Source organism: Mesoplodon bidens, assembly GCF_964165515.1.
Source record: "Mesoplodon bidens genome assembly, chromosome: 13".
NCBI lineage: Eukaryota > Metazoa > Chordata > Mammalia > Artiodactyla > Ziphiidae > Mesoplodon > Mesoplodon bidens.
In genome coordinates this window covers 67,301,824-67,325,633 of record NC_138169.1, presented here as the reverse complement: position 1 = coordinate 67,325,633, position 23,810 = coordinate 67,301,824, and the positions used below count along the sequence as shown (strand labels likewise).

General features: G+C 42.0%; 1 protein-coding gene across 1 annotated transcript in view; it reads left to right on the top strand.

Moving 5' to 3' along the window:
- Window positions 1–5,361: 5,361 nt before the first annotated feature.
- Window positions 5,362–23,810, top strand: part of MEX3C (mex-3 RNA binding family member C) — a 21,450-nt gene continuing 3,001 nt past the window's right edge. The window contains exons 1-2 of the mRNA XM_081251861.1: window positions 5,362–6,073; window positions 23,790–23,810. The exon at window positions 23,790–23,810 is cut by the window's right edge and continues 3,001 nt beyond it. Coding sequence (XP_081107987.1) covers window positions 5,377–6,073; window positions 23,790–23,810 — 718 coding nt within the window. The 5' untranslated portion in view covers window positions 5,362–5,376. The remainder of the gene's footprint in view (window positions 6,074–23,789) is intronic.

Genomic DNA, 23,810 nt, shown 5'->3' with positions numbered 1-23,810 from the left:
ATTGGCTCCTACTACAAGGCCACCTAACCTTACCTAGAAGGTTAGAGAGGACATCCTAGAGGAAGTGATACATAAACTGAGCTCTGAAAGACAAGTAGGACTTAGCTAAGCTAAGGGTAGGCAGAGGAGAGCCATATTCCAAGCCTAGAGGCAGAATAGGAGTATGTAGAATACATGAATGGCTCCTAGAATGTCTCTATGGCTGAGGCCAAGAATGCAAGAGGAAGAATGGCATGAAATGAGGTTAAAGAGGTAAACGGCCCAGATGTAGAAGACCTTCTAAGTAATGTTAAGAAACTGGGATGTTACCCTAAGGACGACAACAAAGGTTTTAAGCAGGGAGGTGGGTGGAGTAAATTTGAATTAAAATCATTCCAGCTGCAGCATGGAAAATGAATTGGAGGAAAGCAAGGCTGGATGTAAGAATGTTGTTTGGGGGGCTACTGTAATAGATCATGGTCTAAACGATAGTGGCCTAGACCATGGTAATAGTGGTAAAGATGGACAAAGATAGATGGATTTGACAGTTGAGAGGTATGAGTCACAGGATTTGGCCTTGACTAGCTATGCAGGTTGAAGGAAAAGTCAAGAATGGCCACCAGGCTCAAAGCCAAAGGAACTGAGTAGATAGTGGTGCTATCTAATACTAAGCTAAAAAGCATTTTCACTGAGATTTCAGTTTGGGAAGTTGAGGTTGGATTTTAATTGCCAAGTGGAGACATCCATAAAACAGTGGATTTCTGGGTCTGGCGCTCAATGGAGAGGTCAGGAATGACAATATAGGTCTGGAACTTGTCAACAAGGTAGCAGAAATCTTAGGAAAGGATAGGATGTTTAGGTGGAGAGTATGGAGTAAGCAGGAAGCAGGCCCAAGACAAATCCTAGATAAATAACCCAAGAGTGACAGGGACACTAAGCCTGCGAAGGAGACTGAGGCAGGACTATGGAATAGGAAAGAAAGCAGAAGGAAGGCAAAGGAAGACAGTGCTTTGAGGAGCAGTCATTAGTGTCAATCCTGCCATGGAAAGGTTAAGTGGAATAAGTATAAAAAGTGCTCATTGGATACAATGACGAGATGAAGATAATTTCAGTGAAGCAGCAAGAGCCCACAGGCGCTCTGCAGTGTGCAGCAAAGGAGGGCAGGCAGCTGTTGGAGAAGTTGATTTGGAGTAGAGAAGAGTGGCCCCAAGAGGTGGATGTAGCATCAAGGAAGAGTTCCTATTTGCTAATATAGGAGAGATTTGAGTGTGTTTATGTAACAATTTCGAGCACTTGGAAGAATGTCCCAGAGTGTGGAAGGCCTGGAATTCCAGGTAGGAAACTTTATTCCTAGACAACTGGGAGCCATTGCAAGCAGGAGAATGACATGTTCATTGAGGAAGACTTATGGAGCTGGGTATTGCTGCTCCCAGGGGACATCCTACCATAAAGAAACCCATCCTGCCTTAAAACAAAGCAGATGTTTCTTTTGGGGTTCTAGGTGAGGGTGTCAGCCAAATCTTTCACCATGCTTTTGTGGCTGTCTTTATAGCATTGCTTCAAACTTAGTATCTAATTATCTCGGTTTTCTTACTAGGACAAACATCTTTGTTAAGGTCCGTTTAGTTTGCAACTGGTCCAACCTTAATATCATTACAGTTCCTTTTTTTTTTTGCGGTACGCGGGCCTCTCGCTGCTGTGGCCTCTCCCGTTGCGGAGCACAGGCTCCGGACGCGCAGGCCCAGCGGCCATGGCTCACGGGCCCAGCCGCTCCGCGGCGTGTGGGATCCTCCCGGACCGGGGCACGAACCCGCGTCCCCTGCATCGGCAAGCAGACCCCCAACCACTGCGCCACCAGGGAAGCCCTACGGTTCCATTTTTAAACTAGCGTTAAGGCTAGTTTAGCAGTTAGCTTGCTAGTTGATAAAATGTAGCCACTTCTGTAGTTTCCTTTTTGTCCTAAGATCTTTAAAGCAACTCTTCTACGGCAGTGTTATCAACCTACTTCATAACAGCATAGGAATGAAAGAGAAAACTAATTCAGGTGCAAATTAATGTGCTGTGTGGTTGGGGGAGGGTGAAGGGGATGATTGTGTTTAATGGATTTAAATGAAAGAATCCCAGTCATATATTTAGATCAAGAGAAAATCTTAAATTTGCTTCATAAGCAAGATTTAACACAAGACAATAAATTTAGACCCAAACGGGAAGGTCTCCAAGCTTCAATAACTCCTAGCTTGTTCATAAATCACAGTATTGATCAAATCTAAATTAATGCATGAATGTATACATTTGTGTATGGGAACTTATGAAACCTCATTTACTATATGAGAATGAAGCAGAAAGCAATTTTTATATTATGAACACATAAATTAAACCACTTGGCATTTTAAAAAATCTTAGCCAAATGGATTTATCTACAGGAATCTATTCTTTACATCTCTCCCTCTCAAAAGGAAAATGTATGGGGAACTATCACTCCTGCTACAGCTTTTGCTTTGAGTCCTCGGGAAGAGAACGTAAGACCAGGGGTGAGCATTAAATGACAACTCATGAAAAGAGGTAGAGAAAGGAACATCTGAGTTTCATTTGTAATTCTGCTATGCATTTCCTCCTGACAAAAATATCCTGGGAGTGCCGCTTTGTGTTTTAGTTTACTTTCTCTCTTGAAATGAGATTTGCTTTGCTAGAGAAATCTACCCTTCAAATAATGATTATTGTTTAAACAGAAATATCAGACGGCAAGCATATTTGCATATTCTATAAGTAAATGTCTAGTTATACAAGCTATTCACTGGTAAATATAAAAAAAGAAATCAGTACCTTTATTAAGCTGCCATGAAACATTATGTCCTTGGGGTAGATCACCAAAGGGGTGTAGATATAGTAAATCAGTGAAAATTGTACCTAATTGGGAAGGTAGGGGAGAAAAAGATCACTTTTCAGTAAATAGCAAGATTAGTCCTGTACACCCCAAAACTCACACCCTGGATCAGTGTTCTCAACTCTGGGTGAGCTTCAGAACAACCTGTGCAGTTCTCTAAAAACATGTCCAGGTTCCCACTCTAGGTCCAGTTAATCCCAACATCCAGGGTTTGCTTCTTCCTGCTCTGCATTTACCATTTTAAAAAGCCCTTCTTGACTTTGTTGTACAGCCAGGGTTGAAATCACTGCTCCTGAGGCTACTGCTACAAATGAGTTGTTAGAGAAGCAACATACAGGGTTATAGAAGGACTAGGAAACAGTGGAGTAACAGGAAAGGTTCATGTTAGCTAAAATTCTCTATGCCTTTGATTGGAGGGGTGGATAAACTGAAGTAGAATTGTGCACATGGCCATAAGGGCACAAAACAGAGAAATAGAAGGCATAGTTTCAGCCTTCTCTTGGACTCTCTCAGGGTGTCTTTGTAACACCCTAGACAATTTAGAAAAGTCGGTGCTCATTCAAGCTCACACATAAGAAACGATTTTGAGGGAGAAAGATATAATAAATCCAAAATAGAAAGGATCTCAATTTATAATTCAAAAATCAAGGTCTAGAGCTACTAGTACTCAGTACTTGAAATATGGCTAGTGTGAAGCGAACATACATTGAGATATCCTAGTGTAAAATACGCACCATTTTCAAAGACTTAGCGCGAAAAAACTAAAATATATCAATAATTTTATATCGATTGCATGTTGAAATGATAACGTTGAATATTCTGAGATCAGTATATTTATTAAAACTGTTTCCTCTTACTTTTTATAATGGGGACACTAGAAACCTTAAAATTACATTATGTTGTTCACATTCTACCTCTGTAAGACAACGCAGGTGATTAAGACTAACCTGGGGAGACCACCTAGTACTAAAGGGGCGGAGGTAAAGGGGAGCGGGGAGGGGAGGGCTGACGGTCAGAGCCTAAGATGAAGTAAGGTAATAAGATTTATTTTTAACCCGCCATTTAAAAATAAACCCCTATGAAATGTAGCCACTGTGTGGGATCACCCGGACAATACTGTGGGAAGAACGTCTTGGAGGAGGAAAAGATTATTTAATTTCCTTGAAAAGCCCCAGAGAACTCAAGTCCAGCATTTAAGGTTCCTGATGTAATCAACCGGCCTCGTATTGGAAGCCGGGCCAGCTGGGCGTGGGAGGGCCCTGCCCTGCGGGAGGAGCATTCCGGAGTGGTGCAGGGAAGGCCCAGGAGCCACGCGGCTCAGGAAACCACCCCCGCGGCTGGATAGGAGAACACTTCACTGGCCCCTCCTTCGATGACTCTCCCTAGGCCCTTACCCTGCAAGTGGGAAATCACTTCTTCAACAACGCCCTCCGGGCCCATGCCTACGCTACGCTCCAAGGCCGCTCTCACGGTGGGCTAAAAGACCCCACCCAGGTGGGCCAGAGGGATGCGGGGAACCGAGGAAACCCAAGTGTCTGCTTCGACTGCACGCGCCTGCGCGAAAACCCCTACTGGCTCCTAGCTCCAGCCTCTGCTGCCTTGCCTTCGTCCCGCCTCCTTTTCCCCGCCTCCACCTGGTATGTCACAAAGAGTGACGTGTAAAGCGAACAATCACAGTCCCTCTCCTCGAGAGCCAGTAGGGAAAGGGGAGGGAGTTCTGCGACCAAAGCCAGGTGGGCCCCATCTCCTCCCCTCCCCTGTGGCCACATCTCTCTGGAGTGGGAGGGTCGGCTGCCCCTCACCTCGGAGCTCCCCCAAAGGCCAGTAACGGATCCCCAGCCCTCAATTCCTACTCTGCTTTGGGATAGTGTGAGCTTCATTTTGCACACGTGTGACTTTGTCCAGTTATAAACCTAATAAACTGTGCAGAATGGAGTTTATTATGAATGGGGGAGGGCAGAGGACGGAAGGAGAAGGCTTGGCGGGGCTCGCTCGTCTCGGTCACCCAATCAGAGCTCTGGGGAGGGGCGGGGCGGAGCACGAGAAGAGGGTGGGGGGTGGGGCTAGGGCTTGGAGTTAGAAGGCTGCGGGGAGGAGAGGGCGGGCTCCCAGCGATTAAAAGCGGCCAATCAGGGGGTGCCGGCTTCATTCGGAGAGCGGCGTGGGGCGTCGCCGCCGCCGCCGCGCGCGCCGGGGGCTGGTTAAGGCCATGAAACAAAAGAAACCCTGAGAGGGGAGCTGCTGCCACCTCCACCAGCCCGCCCCGCTGCCGTCCCCACCCACCCACCTAGTTACCTACCTCTGCCACCTTCCCCTGCTCCTCCACCCCGCCCTCTCCGGTCGGCCCTGGCGCTGCTCGGCCCGGGTCGCCAGCCCCGCCGCCTCCCCAGAGGAAAGGTGTTTGCGCGCTGAGCAGGGCCGGGGCCCTGTCCGCCATGGGGCTCGCCGCCTGCCGCGCCTGACCCGGCCGCCGCCGCCGCCGCCGCCGCCGCCATTGACAGCGCGCCGCCGCGATGCCGAGCGGCAGCTCCGCGGCCCTGGCCCTGGCGGCGGCCCCGGCCCCCCTGCCGCAGCCGCCCCCGCCGCCGCCGCCGCCGCCGCTGCCACCGCCCGCGGGCGGCCCGGAGATCGAGGGGGACGGGCTCCTGCTGAGGGAGCGCCTGGCCGCGCTAGGCCTCGACGACCCCAGCCCTGGGGAGGGCCAGGCCCGGCGGGCGGCGGGGCTGTCTCCGGAGGAGCGGGCTCCTCCTGGCCGGCCCGGGGTCTCGGAGGCGGCCGAGCTGGAGCTGGAGGAGGACGAGGAGGAGGGGGAGGAAGCGGAGCTGGACGGAGACCTGCTGGAGGAGGAGGAGCTGGAGGAGGCAGAGGAGGAGGACCGGCCGTCTCTGCTGCTCCTGTCGCCGCCAGCGGCCGCCGCCTCTCAGACCCAGCCGATCCCGGGCGGGTCCCTGGGGTCGGTCCTGCTGCCCGCCGCCGGCTTTGATGCCCGGGAGGCGGCCGCGGCGGCAGGGGTGCTCTACGGAGGGGACGATGCCCAGGGCATGATGGCGGCGATGCTGTCCCACGCCTACGGCCCAGGCGGCTGCGGGGCGGCGGCAGCCGCCCTGAACGGGGAACAGGCGGCCTTGCTCCGGAGGAAGAGCGTCAACACCACCGAGTGCGTCCCGGTGCCCAGCTCCGAGCATGTCGCCGAGATTGTCGGTCGCCAGGGTGAGTGTGGGTGTGGGGGGTGTCCAGCTGGGCTTGGCCCCCGGGCGTGGGTGGGGAGACGAAAGAAAGGAGCTTGGGGCAGAAAAGGCGAACCTGGAGAGTCCTCCAGGTCCACCGGGAAGGGGTCTGGGAGGAGCCGAGGGTCGACGAGATGAGAAGATGGGTCACCTTGCGAAAACCCCACGGTGTTCCTCTCATCTTGCGTGATAAAAGGTGCTAAGTTTCTCGAGCCACTCTATCCGGCGGTGTTCGCTTTACTCGGGCTGTATTCCTGGAACACCCGGCTGGCGTGGCACCAAAAACCTCAGTGAGGTGGTAAAAGGTCGGGTCGGTTGTGGATTCGGTGTTGTGCACGGAAAGCTTTGAGATTGCAAGTTTGCGCAGCCGACCGTCTTTGTAAAAGCGCTCAGCTTGCCTTACAACGGCTTGTTGGGAAGAAGAAATGTACAGAAATGGAGGCTTGTAGAAAGAGCTCGTTCGAGAGGGAAGGGGATGTTCAAGTGGTCGTTCTTACCGCCCGCCCCTCCGCTGTTCAAAAACTTAGCTTTTTTGCTAACTCTCTGTTGATCTTATTGTATTCGTTTCCATACCTTTTAACTCTCGAAAAGGCACGTTGGGTACCTTTTAGAGCACTTCAGGGTACACGATGAAGAAAAATTGGACAGTAAAGTAATTGAGTTAAGGAACTTCGTGCGTTTATACAGTTTTCAGTAAATTCTCTTCACTTGCCAGCACACCAGTACTGCAGACAGACTCCTCCCACATTGCTCAGACAAAGGACCTAGGTCTCAGATGCCAGGAGTAGATTTGTGGAGGTGGGGGAAGGGATGCCCAGAGTACCTCTGTATCCGACATTTTTAGGGAAGGTCTTATGCTCTTTAGCGTAGCTCTTTTCCCCGTTATTGAAGGAGTAAATATTACCTGCCGCTGCCTTATTACAATATGATTTAACCTGGTTGATGCATGTCTTTCTCCTGTTAGGTTGAGAGCATTGTCGGGGTCAAATAAAGAGAAGTGATGGCGCTGCTGCTTAAATGATCTCATCTTTCCCAAGTGGTCTAGAGTACACATAAATAAGAGGTCTGTCGAAATGGTGGTTTCAAATATCAGAGTTGGCTCATCTCTTACCTCTAGGATTTTAATAAGAAAGATCCATCTGAAATCTGGTTAGAGGAAATAGCGTATTTCAGACTGCCTGGTGACTGGTACTTAAAGGCAGTGTTCAAAGCTGATGCCCGTCAATTAAGAGTTTATTTCCGTAGTTTGGTAGATAAATTTTGTATTCCTTTTTTTGTTTGGTTTGTTTTTGTTGTTTGGTTTTTGCAATACTGAAGATACTAATCCAGGAGAGAACTGTTTCACCTCACATAGGATAAAATTATAACATCTCAAATTGTAGACTCAGAATGAGTTGGTTATTCAGTTAACAACATCGGGGAATTGCTATGTATCAGGTTTGTATTTTGCCAGGCATTGAGTTTATGGCAGTTGGGAATGTGAGGTTAATTCAGACTAACTTGGCTGCCCGTAAGAAGCTAACAGTCTAATAAACAGCGGAATGGCGCTCATCTAATCTGTAGTTCATGGCATTAACTCTAGTGTGTGACAAAGTGGTACGTATAAGGACATCAACCCTGGAGGGCCTTGGAGAACGGATAAGACTTTAACAAATGGAGATGGGAGAAAGAATGAGGGACAGTGTGAGGAAAGGTGTGGAGACATAGTCTAGGTATGGTTGGAAAGTTGCTGCTGGAGGGGAGGGGAAGTTTTTTTTTTTTAATACTTAGGGTCTGATACTTAGGAGAGTGGTGAAAAGGGGCTGGGAAGGTGTCTGTTCAGGCCCTACTAGGGTGACACTTCCTCAGCACAAGTTGCTTCAGTGTGCTCATGGTGACAGTTCAGGATAATGAAGGAGAAGAACACTTATAGGACAGTTTTCCTAGGGGACAAGATACTGGTATCTTTTGTATATTTAGTTTAATACGAATTTTTGTCTTCTGTATTATACCCTTTAAAGCATGATTAAATGTTCCTTAATTCTGCAGACTGTTACCTTTATGTAGATCCATTATTTGAAAGTAAACTGAATGCATTCCAAGTTTGTACCAAATTATAGCAATGAAATGGTCTTTAGTTTTTCTTTTTAGGGCTGAGCTTACTGGTTAATAAGGAAATGTGAATCTATTTATGTCTTAGGACGTGGAGACCAATTGCTGACTATTCCTTTTACGCTTAATATTTTCCCACAGTTGACGGCACTGTTAACAGTATGTCATCACCCTCTATCTTATCTTAAGAACAAACAGTCTTACCCTTTTCCTGTTCTGAACCATTCAACTAGTGGATCATTGACGCCCTTTGCCACGAACACCCCTCAGCAGCACCATGATAAAACCTGTGAAGTTAGTTTCGCACTCCTGCAGAAAACCAGGCAACTTCTAATGTTTGCCTCCTTTTACAGTGTGATAATTTCCCCTTTCCCTAAGTGAATAAACAGGGCAAATCATTTAGTTTACGTTTTGCTTTGAATGAACAAAAGTTTCCTCCTTAAGAAGTATCCCTTCCTGCCATCTTATGCATTACCTGAAGTCATAATTTTCTGTTTGACATCTCTTAATTGGTTTTGGAAATAATTATGTCACAGATGGAGACATCTGTGACCAGCTCTGAAGCAAAGAGTAGGACAAATGGAATTCTGAGTCACATAGACTAGCAACTCATGTAGATGGCCTCTAGCTTCGTTGTCTTTCAGAAAAACAAACCACTGCTTTTGATCGTGATGAAAGTTTGCAGAGCTTTGACCTCATATTTATACTCCCCAGCAGCATATGGTCATTTGCAACTGTTAAATTGGCCCCCCCTTTTTAAGTGTGCATCTCATTTTGAAACCAACAATACTGTACCACAAAGGCAGGAACTGAAAAGAGGCTAAAGACTTGTAATCCAAGGTTTTATATTACTGTTTAAGATTAATGTACTTCTTTAACTATTTTCATTAGTGATTTACTTGATGGGCTATGTGTGTTCTCTAGCCTCCTAGTCAAGAAGGGCTATTTCTGGCTTTTTTTAATTGTATACTGTCAGCATTTAAGCTAATACTCTCAATATCTGGATATATATGAATAATACATATGCTGATATACTATACATTATTAAACATGTAAACAATTTTAAAAGGATGAGGTAAAGATGGAAATTGGAGTGTTTTGATTTTTTTTTCTGCACTCCAGTGAATTTTCTTGTACCCTCTTTTAGCTATCACTGAGCTAGACCTTCTTAGAAATTTTTTTCTTCTTTATTGAGCTGCTCTCTCTCCACTGATCCCCAGTGATTGTGTATATTGTCACTTTTTAAACAGTTAATATGTTACATTGCTTGAGGTTGTCTTAAATACATCCTTGTGAAAAATTTTTCCCAGTTTCCTAGGGTGGAACCACTCTTCCAAGTTCTAAAAAGAGAAAGCTTGGTCTTGTACGTAAATTCCCTGTTTAAAAAGAAATATACATTTCATGAGGAGAAATAGTTTCAGAATAATGCTAAGGCATGGTGTCTCTTTTGTAGAAGAGGGGCGATTGTTGGCATTCTCTCTGCCAGTTACTATATTACATGCCATTTAACTCTGCTAGGTGGTTATCCCCATTTTACAGACATAGAAACTGAGGTGCTGATAGGTATCTTGCTCAGATAGTGGAACTTGGGGTTAGACCAGTTTGTTTGCTAGTAAAGATAAAAGTTCTCATTCTACATTGCTGCCTCAGTATTGAAGCATCTTGCTCAGAAAGGCTAATAATATTTTGGGTTAGTTTCTGCCCTGATTATGAGTTGGGGTACTGTATTTCTAATATGCATAACTTAAAATATCATCACTGTCCAAATTAATTTACTTAATAAAATTTTGGTGTCTACTACACAGAAGGCACAGGTCATTCTAACATTCTAGTTCTAATGTGTCTAACTAGAAATTCACTGTCATTTATAATTCAGAAAGTTAATTTGTGTGTATATACATGCTAGCTTTAAAAATTAAACGTCATTTTTCTAGACTTTAAAATATAAATAATAGTTTGTATTAGCTCTGGGACCATTGGGGAAGGTTCGATTATTATAATTGTTTTGCAAATGGTTGGGGAATCTACTGCCTTTTCTTCCTGCCTTACTCAGCTAATGAACTATTTTGATTCACTAGGGAGGAAATGGAAAATAAAGTGGTAATTCAAGGGTGTATTTTCTGCCCCCTGGTAGAAATGCCAGTGACCTAAAAATGATCCAGGGAATCGAGTATTTGAGAACTATTAATCTGTTAGAGATTTCCATTGAGGAAAATTTCCAACAATGTCTGTGGGTTGGAATTCTAGATAGTTCTTACATTTTAAGTTTTCAAGGAAAGGTGGAATTTAGTTATAAGACAGTGCTTAATATTTTATGGATTTGGTTTTGAATGAATTTAATATTTGTACAGATTGAGGAATTTATTGCTTTTGTCTTAAACTGAATACAAAAATGTTTTAGAATGTATGTTTTAATATAAAAATATTTGTTGAAAACTGTCCCAATTTGCCTTTAACAGTCTCTGCTCAGCTGTGATATATTGGAAAGAGCCAGCAAGCAGAAATTAAAATTCCTAAATTCTGATTACTCTGTGCCATTAACTCACTTTGTGGTCTTGGACAAATCACTTAAACTCCCTAGGCTTCAGATTCTTCTTCAGATGGGTATAATCATATCTACAACACCTCTGGGGACTGTGAATTGTACACAAATAAATTGACATATATGAAACTGTAAGTGATAAGCACATACTACTTTTGTTAAGTTAAATCTGAAATTAATTCGAACCACTCTGTTAATCTCGTTCACCTTTCCTCGGCTTGAGCAGACAGTCTTCACACATTACTATATTCATCTAAGGTGATAGAACTAGAACGAACTGATGTCTAAATGCCTGTTAAGCACATGGCACCTCTATCCAGATAGGCTTAAATGATGCTGTGATAACAAAGAACCCCAGCATCTCAGTATTGAAACAGCAGTGGTTTATTTCTTATTCACAGGGGCTGTGCTCATTTTAGTCATTCAGAGTCTTAGACCAGTGAAGCAGCCACCATCTCAAGTGTTAGCTGGTCTTCCCCTGTGCCAGAAGGATGAGAGACAGTGGCGCAGCACACACTGGTCTTTAAATGTTAGACCCAGAAGTAATACTGATCACATCCGCTCATATTTCATTAATCAGAGCAAGTCATCTGGACACACCTAACTTCGAGTGGGCGAGAAATTGCATTACAATCATGTGCCTACAGGAGAGATCCAAAATATTCATGATGATTACCACAGTATTATTTTAAAATCTACGGGATTGTGACAGAATTTTTTAAATGTAATTTATGCCCTATAGGATTTGTAATTTAAACTCAAAAGGAAAAAAATTATAGATAAAAGTGCTCATAATGGGAATAAAGACACAGACCTACTAGAGAATGGACTTGAGGATATGGGGAGGGGGAAGGGTAAGCTGTGACAAAGCGAGAGAGTGGCATGGACATATATACACTACCAAACGTAAAATAGATAGCTAGTGGGAAGCAGCTGCATAGCACCCGGAGATCAGCTCGGTGCTTTGTGACCACCTGGAGGGGTGGGCTAAGGAGGGTGGGAGGGAGAGAGATGCAAAAGGGAAGAGATATGGGAACATATGTATATGTATAACTGATTTCACTTTGTTATAAAGCAGAAATTAACACACCATTGTAAAGCAATTATACTCCAATAAAGATGTTAAGAAAAAAAAGTGGCCATAAGAGACTAAATAAGAAAGTGTATTCGCAGTTTAAAAACTCCTTTAGGGACTTTCCTGGCGGTCCAGTGGTTAAGACTGCATTTCCACTGCAGGGGGCAAGGTTCGATCCCTGGTCGATCAGGGAGCTAAGATCCCACATGCTGCGCAGCGCAGGCAAAAAGAAAAAAAAAAACAAACTCCTTTAGGAAACTCCAAACAGATATGGATAATCTGTTTTAAAACCCCATTGATCTTCAGGTGATTCTAAAGTGATATATTTATTAAACTGCATCTTAATCCTTCTCAAATGGCTTGTATACCATAATGCATGTTTACTTTTAACTTTTTTCCCGTACTACCATTAGGTACCATATACACATTTATAAGGATTACATCTGATATTTAAGCTTTTAAAATGATATTCTAATGCTAGTAATACCAAGCCAAACTATGCTAAATTGAATATGCACATCATAATGTTATTTGAATACTTTGAGGCTTTATTCCATGACTGATTTTGAGAATTTTAAGTTACACTGCATAATTATAGCACCTCTTTCATGCCAGCGTTCGAGATTTAAGAACAGTTTGTGTGGGCATGGTTTGTTGCCTTTGTCCAGTAAGCAAAAACTGCAGTTCATTGCATGCAGGGAAGCCTGATTTGACCACAAGTGAAGTGGTATCGTGAAATAATAAGACTAGGCCTTAAAATAATAAAATTATTTAATGAGCTGCAGATGTAGTTGAAGAGTTGAAGGTAAGCATAAAGTAGTTTCATCTTAAACGTAGTTAGAGGAGAGTGGGGAGGTAATAGTTCCAAACTACTAGGTTACCAGTGTAAAATGTTTGCCCTTTGGGCTGACCTTTTTATTACTGTCCCCCTTTCTATACCACTCTCCCCTCCCCTTTGGCTTATCTTCTACCTTTCCACCAGTACCTGCAGGAAAGGACATTGAACTTGGAGTTAGGAAACTTGTTAGAGAGCTGGCTTTGCCAATTGTCGCCTGTGACCATGGACAAATCGCTTAACCTCACTGTCTCGGTTTCCTCTGGTGGGGGGAAGCTAGTCCATCCAGCTGTTCTTCCCGGCCCTCCCCCACCCGCTCTCCGTTGTGAGGATCAGGTATGAGAAGATGTCATTAGTACAGATTCACTGTACAATGGAAAGTATAGAGATAATAAATTATATATGAGGCAGGGTAAAGTTTATAATTTTTTTTACTGCTAGATTTGTACGCTGAGCAAATGCTAGTTGAAACCAAAAATTGTCATTTTAGTAAGTTTTTCCTAGGACATATATACCACTAGTTAGTGATATATATTATATTTTTTAAAGTTTACAGTGTCTTAAAATTTTATTTAAAATCAGCACTTTTGAAATGTATTTCCTGGTAAAGACCTAAGCTAGTCTACAGTCTGGAAGAGAATCATTTGCAAATGAACCTGATTCCATTATATGATTCCCATACAGAGGTAATTCTCAGCTTTGTATTAACATACTCTAAAGGGCATGAACCTAATTTTAAAATCCCCAGTTAGGAAAATTGTTCTGCCTTTCATCTCTAATTTACACCCTCTTTTGGGTGTCACAGCTTTAGTGAAAGGCCAAATATGAGCCCTTTTTTTGTTAAGTATGTCGATCCTCTTGTCTAAACTACGTGAAAAAGGAGGGGGATTTTAAATTTAGTTTAACTTCTATTTTTAAAAATACCTTTATGCAGGGAATTCTCCACTTCTAAGAATCAACTAGGAAAATAAGGCAGGTTGAGAGGATGGTGTATTTAGGGAATTGGGGCATTTAGGAATCATTAGTTTATAACTTTGGGCAATTGTCAGCTTCAGTTTTCTTCACATATGAGATTGAACTCGATTATATCTTGTAGCTCTTATATTCTTATTTTTGTCCAAAAAGAGTTCCTAAAATCATGTAAAAGTAAACCAGGTTTCAAATTACCAATTAGATTGACTTCAACGTATTTTCTCCCAGTTTCGTAAAGTTTATAATATCTTAACATGCTTTTCACAATCTAAATATGTTTTATCTTCAGGATTAAAATTTTTTAATGTTCTTTAACTTTCTATAGAAAATTGATTCATTTGATTTAAAAAATAGTAATAATAACAAACATTTAAATGTGTCAGGTAGTATATCATCTCATTTGATCCATTCTTATTTCCACCATACAGATAAGGAAACAGATCTATGGGGATACAAATAACTTATCCAGGGTCTCAAGCTAATAGAATTAGAGACTTGAACACTCCAACTCAGTAAGTGTGGTAGAACAAGCAGACAAAGCAGCGAAAATGACAGATCAATATCTGTACTTGAACACATGTAGACACCAAATCCTTTTGGTGCTTGAAGTTTGGTACAAGTCAGTGAGGGCAGAACTGAATCTCAGTCATCTTAATGTCGGTTAAAGTACCTGAAACGTAGCAGATACTTGCTGTTTATTTTATTGAACTGAATAGTTGGATTAGAAACTTGCCATTTTATTATTTATCATTTTAGTTTTCATGTTGTGGCGTTTTCTTCCCTCTTGCCTTTACTTGAGGAGGCAGTCAACCTAAAGTTGTTTGGATCTGTTTTAGATGCTACTTGATTTAGGGCATTAGATGTCCATATGAATACTGGTAATCAAAACTAAGATCACATAAATGAAGCTGTTTGAAATGTTGACATAGTGATGTCTAAAGTGAAACAGTATTCTTAACAGAAAATTTCAGAAAATTTTGACTAGAGCTACAAGAAGGACCCTTGAACCCAGGAAAGGAAAGCTGTTTCTATATTGTGCGTTTAGGAATCCATTGCATTGCTAATCTAAACAATTTATTTAAATGTTGGATTAAGTTGTGTGCATAAGAAACACTCTCTTACTGGGATTTAGCTGATATTCATCAGTCTGTGAAGCTCTTAATACTGAAAAATTCAGTCCTTGTAAAATTATAGGAGTTTTGAATAGTCTGTCTAGACTCTTCCAAGAGGAAAGGGATCTTATTTATATATAAAATCATTAAAGAATATGATCCCCTCATTAATTCTAATATATCATGAAATGTACATATAAAATAATGTGTTTCTCTAATGCTTTTAGAGAAAAATAGTATGGAGTAGTGATAGGAGTATGGAATTATTAAGGCAACTTGTGTTTGAGATCTGACTTTCCAGCTGGGAGATCTCTCTAAGCTCTTTCAGTTTAGTTCTTTCCTATCCTTCCTAAAGCTATTAAGCCAATCATCACTCTGTTATGATTAAATGAAAATATAGGAGAGTTTGGAAAACTGAAGTGTGCTACTTATTTTACTATTTCAAAGCCAAGCCTATTGGCTCAGTTTACTCATGAAATACTTGAAATGGTGGGCGGGGGGGTGGTTAGGTAGCCTAAAAAAGCTGTCCTTTACTGAACACAGGCATTGTAATAAGTATTTTTAATACATTATTTCATTTAATCCTTGCAACAACCAAATGAGAGAAGTAACTTTAATTATAGTTCCTCAGCCATGAAGGGAGAGATAGAGGTTTGGTGGCCTGTTAGAGCTTCCAAAGATGGTTTGTGATGGTCTATTCAAAGTCTTATGTTCCCAGCTATAATTCAACCTACTTTTCTTGAGGAAAGGAAGAATAGATGTATGCATGTGAGATATGGTAGTATCTGATTTCCCAAGTGCTTTTTAGACTTCAGAAGTGCTTTTGTATTTCCTAGGAGAAAAGGGACTAGGTCAAAAGATAAAAGCATTGGAAAGGAGCTAGAGGTTGAATGACCTAACATTAAAACCACAAGCAAACTCTGGTGGTAGATTAGAACCCAGTCCTGCAGATAATCAGTTTTTTTTCCTTACATAATTTCCTTTAAACTAGACCTTGGAATAGTATTAGTAAGTGGTAGCTGTGATAAAGTCATATCTATATTTGTATTCTTCTTGAGTTCATAGAGCCTTTCACACACACAGTCTTCATCTTTTCCAAATGACTGTGTTTATTACTCAGAAGAGTTTGTTACTCAGAAGATTTGGGGGGGCAGGGAGGGGAAGTACTGGGAGTATTTTCCAGGTTATTTAGGGAAATATCTGGGTAGAGATAAGGAAGAATAAGGCATGTTTAGGAGATGATAAAATCTGGGAGAAGGTAAGTGATGGCCACTTAGTTAGGAGATGGATGGGGTGGGAGCTGGGGGTAATTTAAATATCAAGCCCAGAGTTCTAATTTTCTTAAAGGTAAAAAGAACTACTCAAGGAGTTTCACTCCCCCTCTTCATTGTTATTAAAGTGTCTTTCTGTATGTGTGTGTACACTGATTTCCCTTTTAAAATAAAACCTCTTGGAGAGAATTTCTGAAGAAAGATACACCCCAAGGATGACCCAAAGTGAAAATACACATAGTTTTGGTGTGTGTTTATAAGGGTTTTAGCTTTCTTCAATCACCTTATATTTGTAGCTAATTGATGAAATGAATGGGAAATACAATGAATTTAGTTTCTAGAAAACAAAATCCTCTGTCGAAAATCTGCGACACTTCACATAACATTTGGGACTTCTTTAAAAAAAAACAAAACAAGTTCTTTGCACCTACAAGATAGACTTTAAACTCCCTTGCCTCATGTTAAAGACTGACTCATCCCCCATCTGACCTGCTCCCCTGCCATTCTACCCTCCAGTCACTTAAAGCTCCCACAACACTGAGCCAGGTGTGGCCATCCTGTGCTCTTGATTCCTGCTTTGGCACTTGCAGTTCCCTCTACTTTCCTTCCCACCTGGCAGAACGACTTTCTTCAAGCTTAAGTTCAAATGCCTTTGCAGTCTTCTTTCATTTTCTGTAAGCAACAAAGCCCTCTCCTTTTCTATGCCCCCACTGCTTTGTATGCCTATTTTCATTAAAGCAATTATCTTATATCAGTATTATCTTATATCAGTATTATATCAGTATTGTTCTCATGACTGTGAGCTCCTTTCCTTTCTATACTGTGAGCTCCTTGAGAGCAGAAATTATGATAGTTCCTGTATATCACCTGGAATTAGCACCAGCACCTTTATAGGGAATTTAATATTTGAATGGGTAAGTTTAAGCATCAGGCTTGTGAATGTTCTTGGGCCAAAGGAGTGGTTTAGCTAGGAACACCTAGCCACATCCCTTAGGACAAGTGGAGGCCAGGTTTTACTTGTGCATCTCTTACCAAATCACTTATGTCTCAACATAAACACCCTGTCTTTGTCAGCACCCTGGCTTATCTATTTCTTTTCTGCCTATTTTGATTTTTATCAATAGTTTATCCCTTCACCCTACTCCAGTGCCCGTGATCCCCAGACTTTTCTTGTATTTATATCTAGCTACTTATATCTGGCGACTGCCCTGGATATTGGGTCTCTCTTCTTGGGTTAGGGTTTAAATTTTTTCTGAACCAAATACTTTCCTTTGTTCAAAAGCCAGGGACCTGGAAGAATGGAGGAAATAATTGGAGAAAGGGAAAAATGGTAATGCGGTAGGCAGAATAAACCCCCTTTCCCTGAAGATGTCTACACCCTACATCCCTGGAAACTCTGAATATGTATATGGAGTATGGACCTTGAGATGGGGAGGTTGTCTGAGATCATCTGGGTGGGCCCAGTATAAACACAGGAGTCCTTAAAAGCAGAAGAACTTTCCCAGCTGGGTCAGATACAGGATGGGGAGAGATCTGAACTATGAGAAGGATTCAACCTCCATTGCTGGCTCTAAAGATGGAGAGACAGGGCCACAAGCCATGTTGGTGGCCTCTAGAAGCTGGGAATGGCCTTCAGCAGACAGTCGGCAAGAAAGCAGGGAACTCAGTCCTATGATGGGAAGCAACTAAATTCTGCCAATAACCTGAATGAGCAAGGAAATAGATTCTTCCCTGGAGCTTCTAGAAACACAGCCCTGCAAACACGTTGATTTTAGCCCTGTTGAGACCCGTGTCAGACTTCTGACCTACAGAATTGTAAACTAAAAAATTTGTGACATTGAAGCCACTATGTGGGGTAACTTGTTATGGCAGCACTAAAAAACTAAAGCAGGTAATAAGCAAAAACTAAAGGACAGAAGAAGATTTCTGGATTGAGGCCTCCATTTTCCTTCTAGCTCTCAGCTCCTACAGGCCACCTGTAGTTCCTTGCCACGAGGTCTCCATGGGCAGATCAAGCATAGATTATCTGCTTGCTCCCAGGCTAGCCAGAGCACATCTGACTACTTCTGAAGCCAGCTGGAGAAAATTCTTTTAAAGGACTCGTGATTAGGTCAGGGCCACCCATATAATCTGGATAATCTTCCTATTTTAAGGTGAATTAATTTGGACTCGAATCATATCTACATTACAGACTGTAATCCTACATCTGGTTCTTCTAAGTATATCATTCCATGTGTTTCATGGAATTAAAAAGTGGCCTTAAAGATCTAGTCTAGGGCTTCCCTGGTGGCGCAGTGGTTGAGAGTCCGCCTGCCGATGCAGGGGACACGGGTTGTTCGGTGCCCGGTCCGGGAAGATCCCACATGCCGCGGAGCGGCTGGGCCCGTGAGCCATGGCCGCTGAGCCTGCGCATCTGGAGCCTGTGCTCCGCAACGGGAGAGGCCACGACAGTGAGAGGCCCGCGTATTGCAAAAAAAAAAAAAAAGATCTAGTCGAGTGCTTTTAAGCTTTTCTGACTGTGACCCACCCCCCACCCCCGCAAAAGAACATTTTATGTTGCAGCCCATTGTACACATATTTACTGAAACATTTGGAGCCTATTCAATTGATATGGCAAACCATGGTTTCAGAAACACTGAAGATATCATTTCAATTCCGTTTCTTCAACTCCTCTCCCAGCAACAGAGGACCTCTCCCTCTTAACTGCTCAGGCAGCTGGTGGAAGAAGCTCTCTTTACCTTGGAGAAGCAAGACCCAACCTTTGCTACTCTACCAGGGAGTGAGAGGACCAGAATTCTGGCTGCAGCTAAAGAGTTTTAAGGTGAAATACAGTCCCAGCCACAGTGATAGAGAAAGGGGAAATGGGTTCCTACAGGAGGGAGGTAAGTTGGAGACTTTCTCTTGGGAGAATTTACTTCCAAATCAAAATAAAATTGCAGCTATGCAAGTCATTAGTGCTATCCTAGTTCTTAATCTCTACACAGTCTGGTAGAGAGCTTGCCATATGTTGGTTTTTATTTGTAGCCGTAAGAAAACAATTATTATTCCTTACTTCTTGGTCTTATTCAGCTTCGAGGTTATGAAATCGTTTACTCTGCTGTTCATAAATTTTTTTTAAATCTCAGAACTAGCCAAAAGTCTGATTGATACGCTTAGTGTAATAAAATGTATCATTTCTTCATAACTAATTTTTAAATTTTTCTAATTTAATATTTCTTTGGAAAAAAAACTAATGCATTTGTATGGTTCAAACTTTGTAAGAAATAAAAGTGTACAAGGAAAATTGTCAACCTCCTACCCTGTCTCCCTAAGTCAACCAGTTTTATGACGCAGAGTATTCCCTTATATAGCTATACCAGCCTCACACTAATACAAACAGTAATATAATGCAAAGGTCATTTGCTCCTGTGCAAGTATTCCTACAGACTCAATTCTATGAGTGGGATTGTAGGGGCAAAAGGATACTTGACTTGTAATATTGATGGATATTGCAAACTGCCCTTGAGGAGTTTATACTCTCAGCAGCTAAATATGAGGGGTTTTTTTTTCCCATTCTTACTAGCACTGTTTGTTTTTGATATTTGACAGTCTTATAGGTGGAAAATGATACCTCAGTTCACATGAAGATGGGAATTTTCATGTTTGGAGCCATTTATATATTTCCTTTTCTGTGAGCTATTTCTTTCACCTATTTTTTCTGTTGGGTTTTGGTGTTTTGATATATAAGGGTAGAGGTATATGGGTACCTGTGTAAGAGAGAGAAATTAGCCATTTGTGATGTGAGTTGTAAATAATTTTTTTACGTTGTATTTGGTGAGTTTTGCCATGCAGCAATTTTTTTTAAGTGCAGTCTAATTTTTCAGTACCTTTATGGCTTATGAGTTTTGTGACACTCTGAGATTATAAACTTTTCAATGGTTTTTTAAAATATCATTGCACTTTCAAATAGAAACTCAATCTAAAACACTCCAGGGCTTCCCTGGTGGCGCAGTGGTTGAGGGTCCGCCTGCCGATGCAGGGGACGCGGGTTCGTGCCCCGGTCCGGGAGGATCCCACATGCCGCGGATGGGCTGGGCCCGTGAGCCATGGCCGCTGAGCCTGCGCGTCCGGAGCCTGTGCTCCGCAACAGGAGAGGCCACGACAGTTAGAGGCCCGCGTACCATAATCAATCAATCAATCAATAACTTCAAAAAGCTTTTTTACCTCCTCTACTTGCAAAATAGTAAAACAAATTGGTTTTTTCTCCTTAGTTTGTGCCATCTGTTTAGAACTCTGCCTATTCAAATTGTCCCAAACTTTATAACGTGTATATATATTCTAGAAACCGTGTGTTGGTTGTTGGGAGCTCAGAATATCCATGTTCTCATAGAAACAATAATGTGCTTGATGAGGTTTCCTATAGGTTTCCTGATCTGAGTTAAAGCTACTGTGTTAAAACTGTCTTATAAAATTTAGGAGCGAAAAGAAATACTTCTGTTTCTCTTGGCAGTGGTGTATAAGGGGTTGGCTTTGCTATCTTTCTGTTCCCTCTTTCCCCTGATCTGCAAAACCTAAGCACATGACCCTTTTGGGCAGGGTAGGCCTATCTTACGCCCCTATCTGAGAGATGGTCCACACTCCAACCATCTGTCTTCTCTGTCTTCCTAATGAACCATGTATTAAACATCTATTTATTTGTACCATCCATAGGCCCAATAGTGTCTGTGTACCTTTAGGCATATTTTCTTAGTTAATAATATACCTGCTAGGTATTAAACAAAGTATTCTACTCAGGTGCACCTGACAGTTGCTTATAGTCTCAGAAGCATTTAGAGAAGTTTCTTAATGCAGCTTTCTAATGTTCACTACAGTAAGGGTTGAGAGGGGCCAACCCTAGACTCTCAAGCTAACTCTCCCTTTGTCCTTAATAGAAGTTGCCCAGCGTTTTTCTGCAGGATGATCAGGACCCTCTTTGTTAGAAATATGATTCTAGCAGACTGCCTTCTTGTTGAGTTGTAGCTCAGAGAAGAAACTCATGTGTCCAGATAATGATAGTTAACTCCCCTGAGTGTGTAGTATGAAGAAGTAGGCGTTCATTCCACCCCTTTCAGACTTCCTTAGGCATCTCTCCATCAGTCACGTACTGGCCAATGGAAAATGATTGCAGTTCTCAACCTCAAGCAGCACCTACTGTGCTGACTGAGGGAGTTTCCTAGAGATTTAGCCTGTATAAATGATAAGTAGACGTAGAAGTTTTATTGTTCTGGTCTTCCAATTCACTTTCTTTTGTGGAGCAAAAGCAGATGTATTTTCCTATACTCAGAAGTTACACTATCAATTTAACCTTGTAGTTCATTGTGGATATAAACTTACAGCCGCACTCTATAATAAAAACTTCCATGTTTTACAGTAGTGTAAATTTGACTGATTGCACTCGGCCCGTCTTACCTCCTCCAGTTACTGCACTAAGTGCTTTCTTTGCAATTTTGCTTTTGGCTACACCACCCACCCACCCCCACCCCCTAGTCTTCTTGAATATAACCTTCAGGGTAGAGAAAACCTGACTCTGAAAGTGTTTTCCTGATAGGTACCTAAGATCCAGCAGTGAGAAAACAGCCGTTTCTAAGTTCTCCAATTTGTTGGAAGGAGAAACAGGATCTTCATTTGTGGTTCAGATCCAAAAGTTCAGTGCTTGGTTGAGTAAAGTTATTATTGAATAACATAATCAGTAGCTTCATAGCAAAAAGTTAGCATAATCAACTCCCTTCCACAGGGTTGGATTAGCAGTATGGGGCCAGAATATGAAAGGCCAGGAAAGCTCAACAGAAATGCTTAGATGCAAAGCAGTATGTATAAGAGGGGCCCAGTGTTCTTATATAGAAAAATGATCTTTGTTTCAACAAAACTTATATGGCCACCCTGTGGCATATACTTATAGCCAACCACCCAGTGCCTTGAGAATGCTTAGGGAGGGCACACAAACCAGTCCTGAGGGAGAGGAAGCTCCGTAGAGGATGAGGCATCTAAACTAAAATCTGAAGGGCTACCAGGAGTTAAGCAGAGCTGGTAGTAAAGGGGCAAGAATAAAGGAACATTCTGATCATGGAAGCCAGGGAGCATGCGTAGGAGTTCAATATGGTGGAAGCACACCCACAGAGCTTAAGAAGTGAGGAGGGGGAAAGGAGAGGGGTACAGAGATAAGGCTGGAGAGAAGGAATCTCAGGTACCAGGTACAGAGGAACCTTGTGTGTGCCATACTGTTGACTTTATCCTTATGGTAAAAAGGAGCCATTAAAGCACTTTATGCAAAGAAGTGAGCATGTGATAGGTGCTTTGTTTAGAAAGCATCATCTGCCTAAAGTGACTATAGAGGATGGATGGGAGTGAGGCAAGAATGGGGGCAAGGAGGGTACTTCTGGCAAGCTTCACGTTAAGACCTTTGAAAAGTATAACCCCGGAGTTCTATGCCTTAGTTGTATATTTGACATCTGTGTTAACGTTTGAAACCCTCTAATCTTATGCAGTTGGCACTGGTAATGGGTGATTACTGCAGAAAGTAATCATGGGTAGTGATGCATAGGTGTCTTAGATATTTTACTTATTTAACTTCAATATATTCAGGATTTAGGGCCAAAGCCTTTTATTTGAGAATGGGGCTGCCAACCAACGTAGTCCTTCAATAAAACCACATTCGATGACCACATTCCATACAATTTCCAATATGTTTCTTTTGAATTTAGCAAGAACTTTACAGTGAGTGCAAAGTTATTCTATGTTTGTTTTTTTACCCCAGAATTTTACAGTTGTCTCACCCATAGTTCAACAACATCTTTCTTTTTTCTTTAAAGTACTCGTCTTTCTTGAAATTTTTTAAAATAATCAATTTTCATACAAGTTCAGCATCTTCTCACATTTATATGTTACTGCTTTATGTAATTGTTAATTCAGTTAATGCATGAGTGCAGCTAGTATAAACGATGGGAATCAAAACAACTGATTCTTAGTGAAGCCTGAAATCCAACTGATGGAACAGAAAAGAGATGATGTACTAGCCTTGAGCATTTTGCCATTGTCATCAATTGAGTTTTACAGAGGAAAGAGTAATGTTAAGATAAAATAATAAGACAGTTAAATGGACGTCAGTTGAAGAGTTTTTATCGCAGTATAGTTGTGTGGAATTTGAGGTTCTGGGAATAGCAAAAAGACTATATAGATGATGAAGTCAGACTAGGTTTAACTCTGGCTCTGCCACTTACTTGCTGTGTGAACTTGGACGTGTTATACAATTTTTCTGTGCTTTATATTCCTTAGGAATAAAAGGAGTATAATAGTCTCATCCTTAGGGTTGTTATGTAGATTAAATAAGATGATAGATATTAAATGTCTCACATGTACATGAATGGTTTTTCTTTGCCACCAACACCCTGCACGGTAGTAAACTATTAGTGTTCTGAAAGTCAGCCCCACTTATAGTGTAGCTGGCCTGTTTCATGCATCGTTTGCAATGACTGATAACAAGAGGAAGAAACGATAAGCCTGACCTCTGAGTTAAAGACCTCCAGTTGAGGTGTCACCTCCTCCCTGAGGATGAGAGATCACCAGGAAAGTATGCCTCAGGATCTAGGAGTCTTAGTGGAATTAGGAAAGCTTTATCATCATCTAGTGATAAGTTTTTGTGATAAAGAAAAAACTCTCAAACTTAAAGAGGGAAGAAAAACTGCCCAGACGAAGACTTTTAGCTTGAAAGGAGCTTTCTGTGATTTGTCTTTATCAATATTATTGAAGTAACTGTTGATACTTACGACATATTTCTTTCTAACAGGTTGTAAGATTAAAGCGCTGA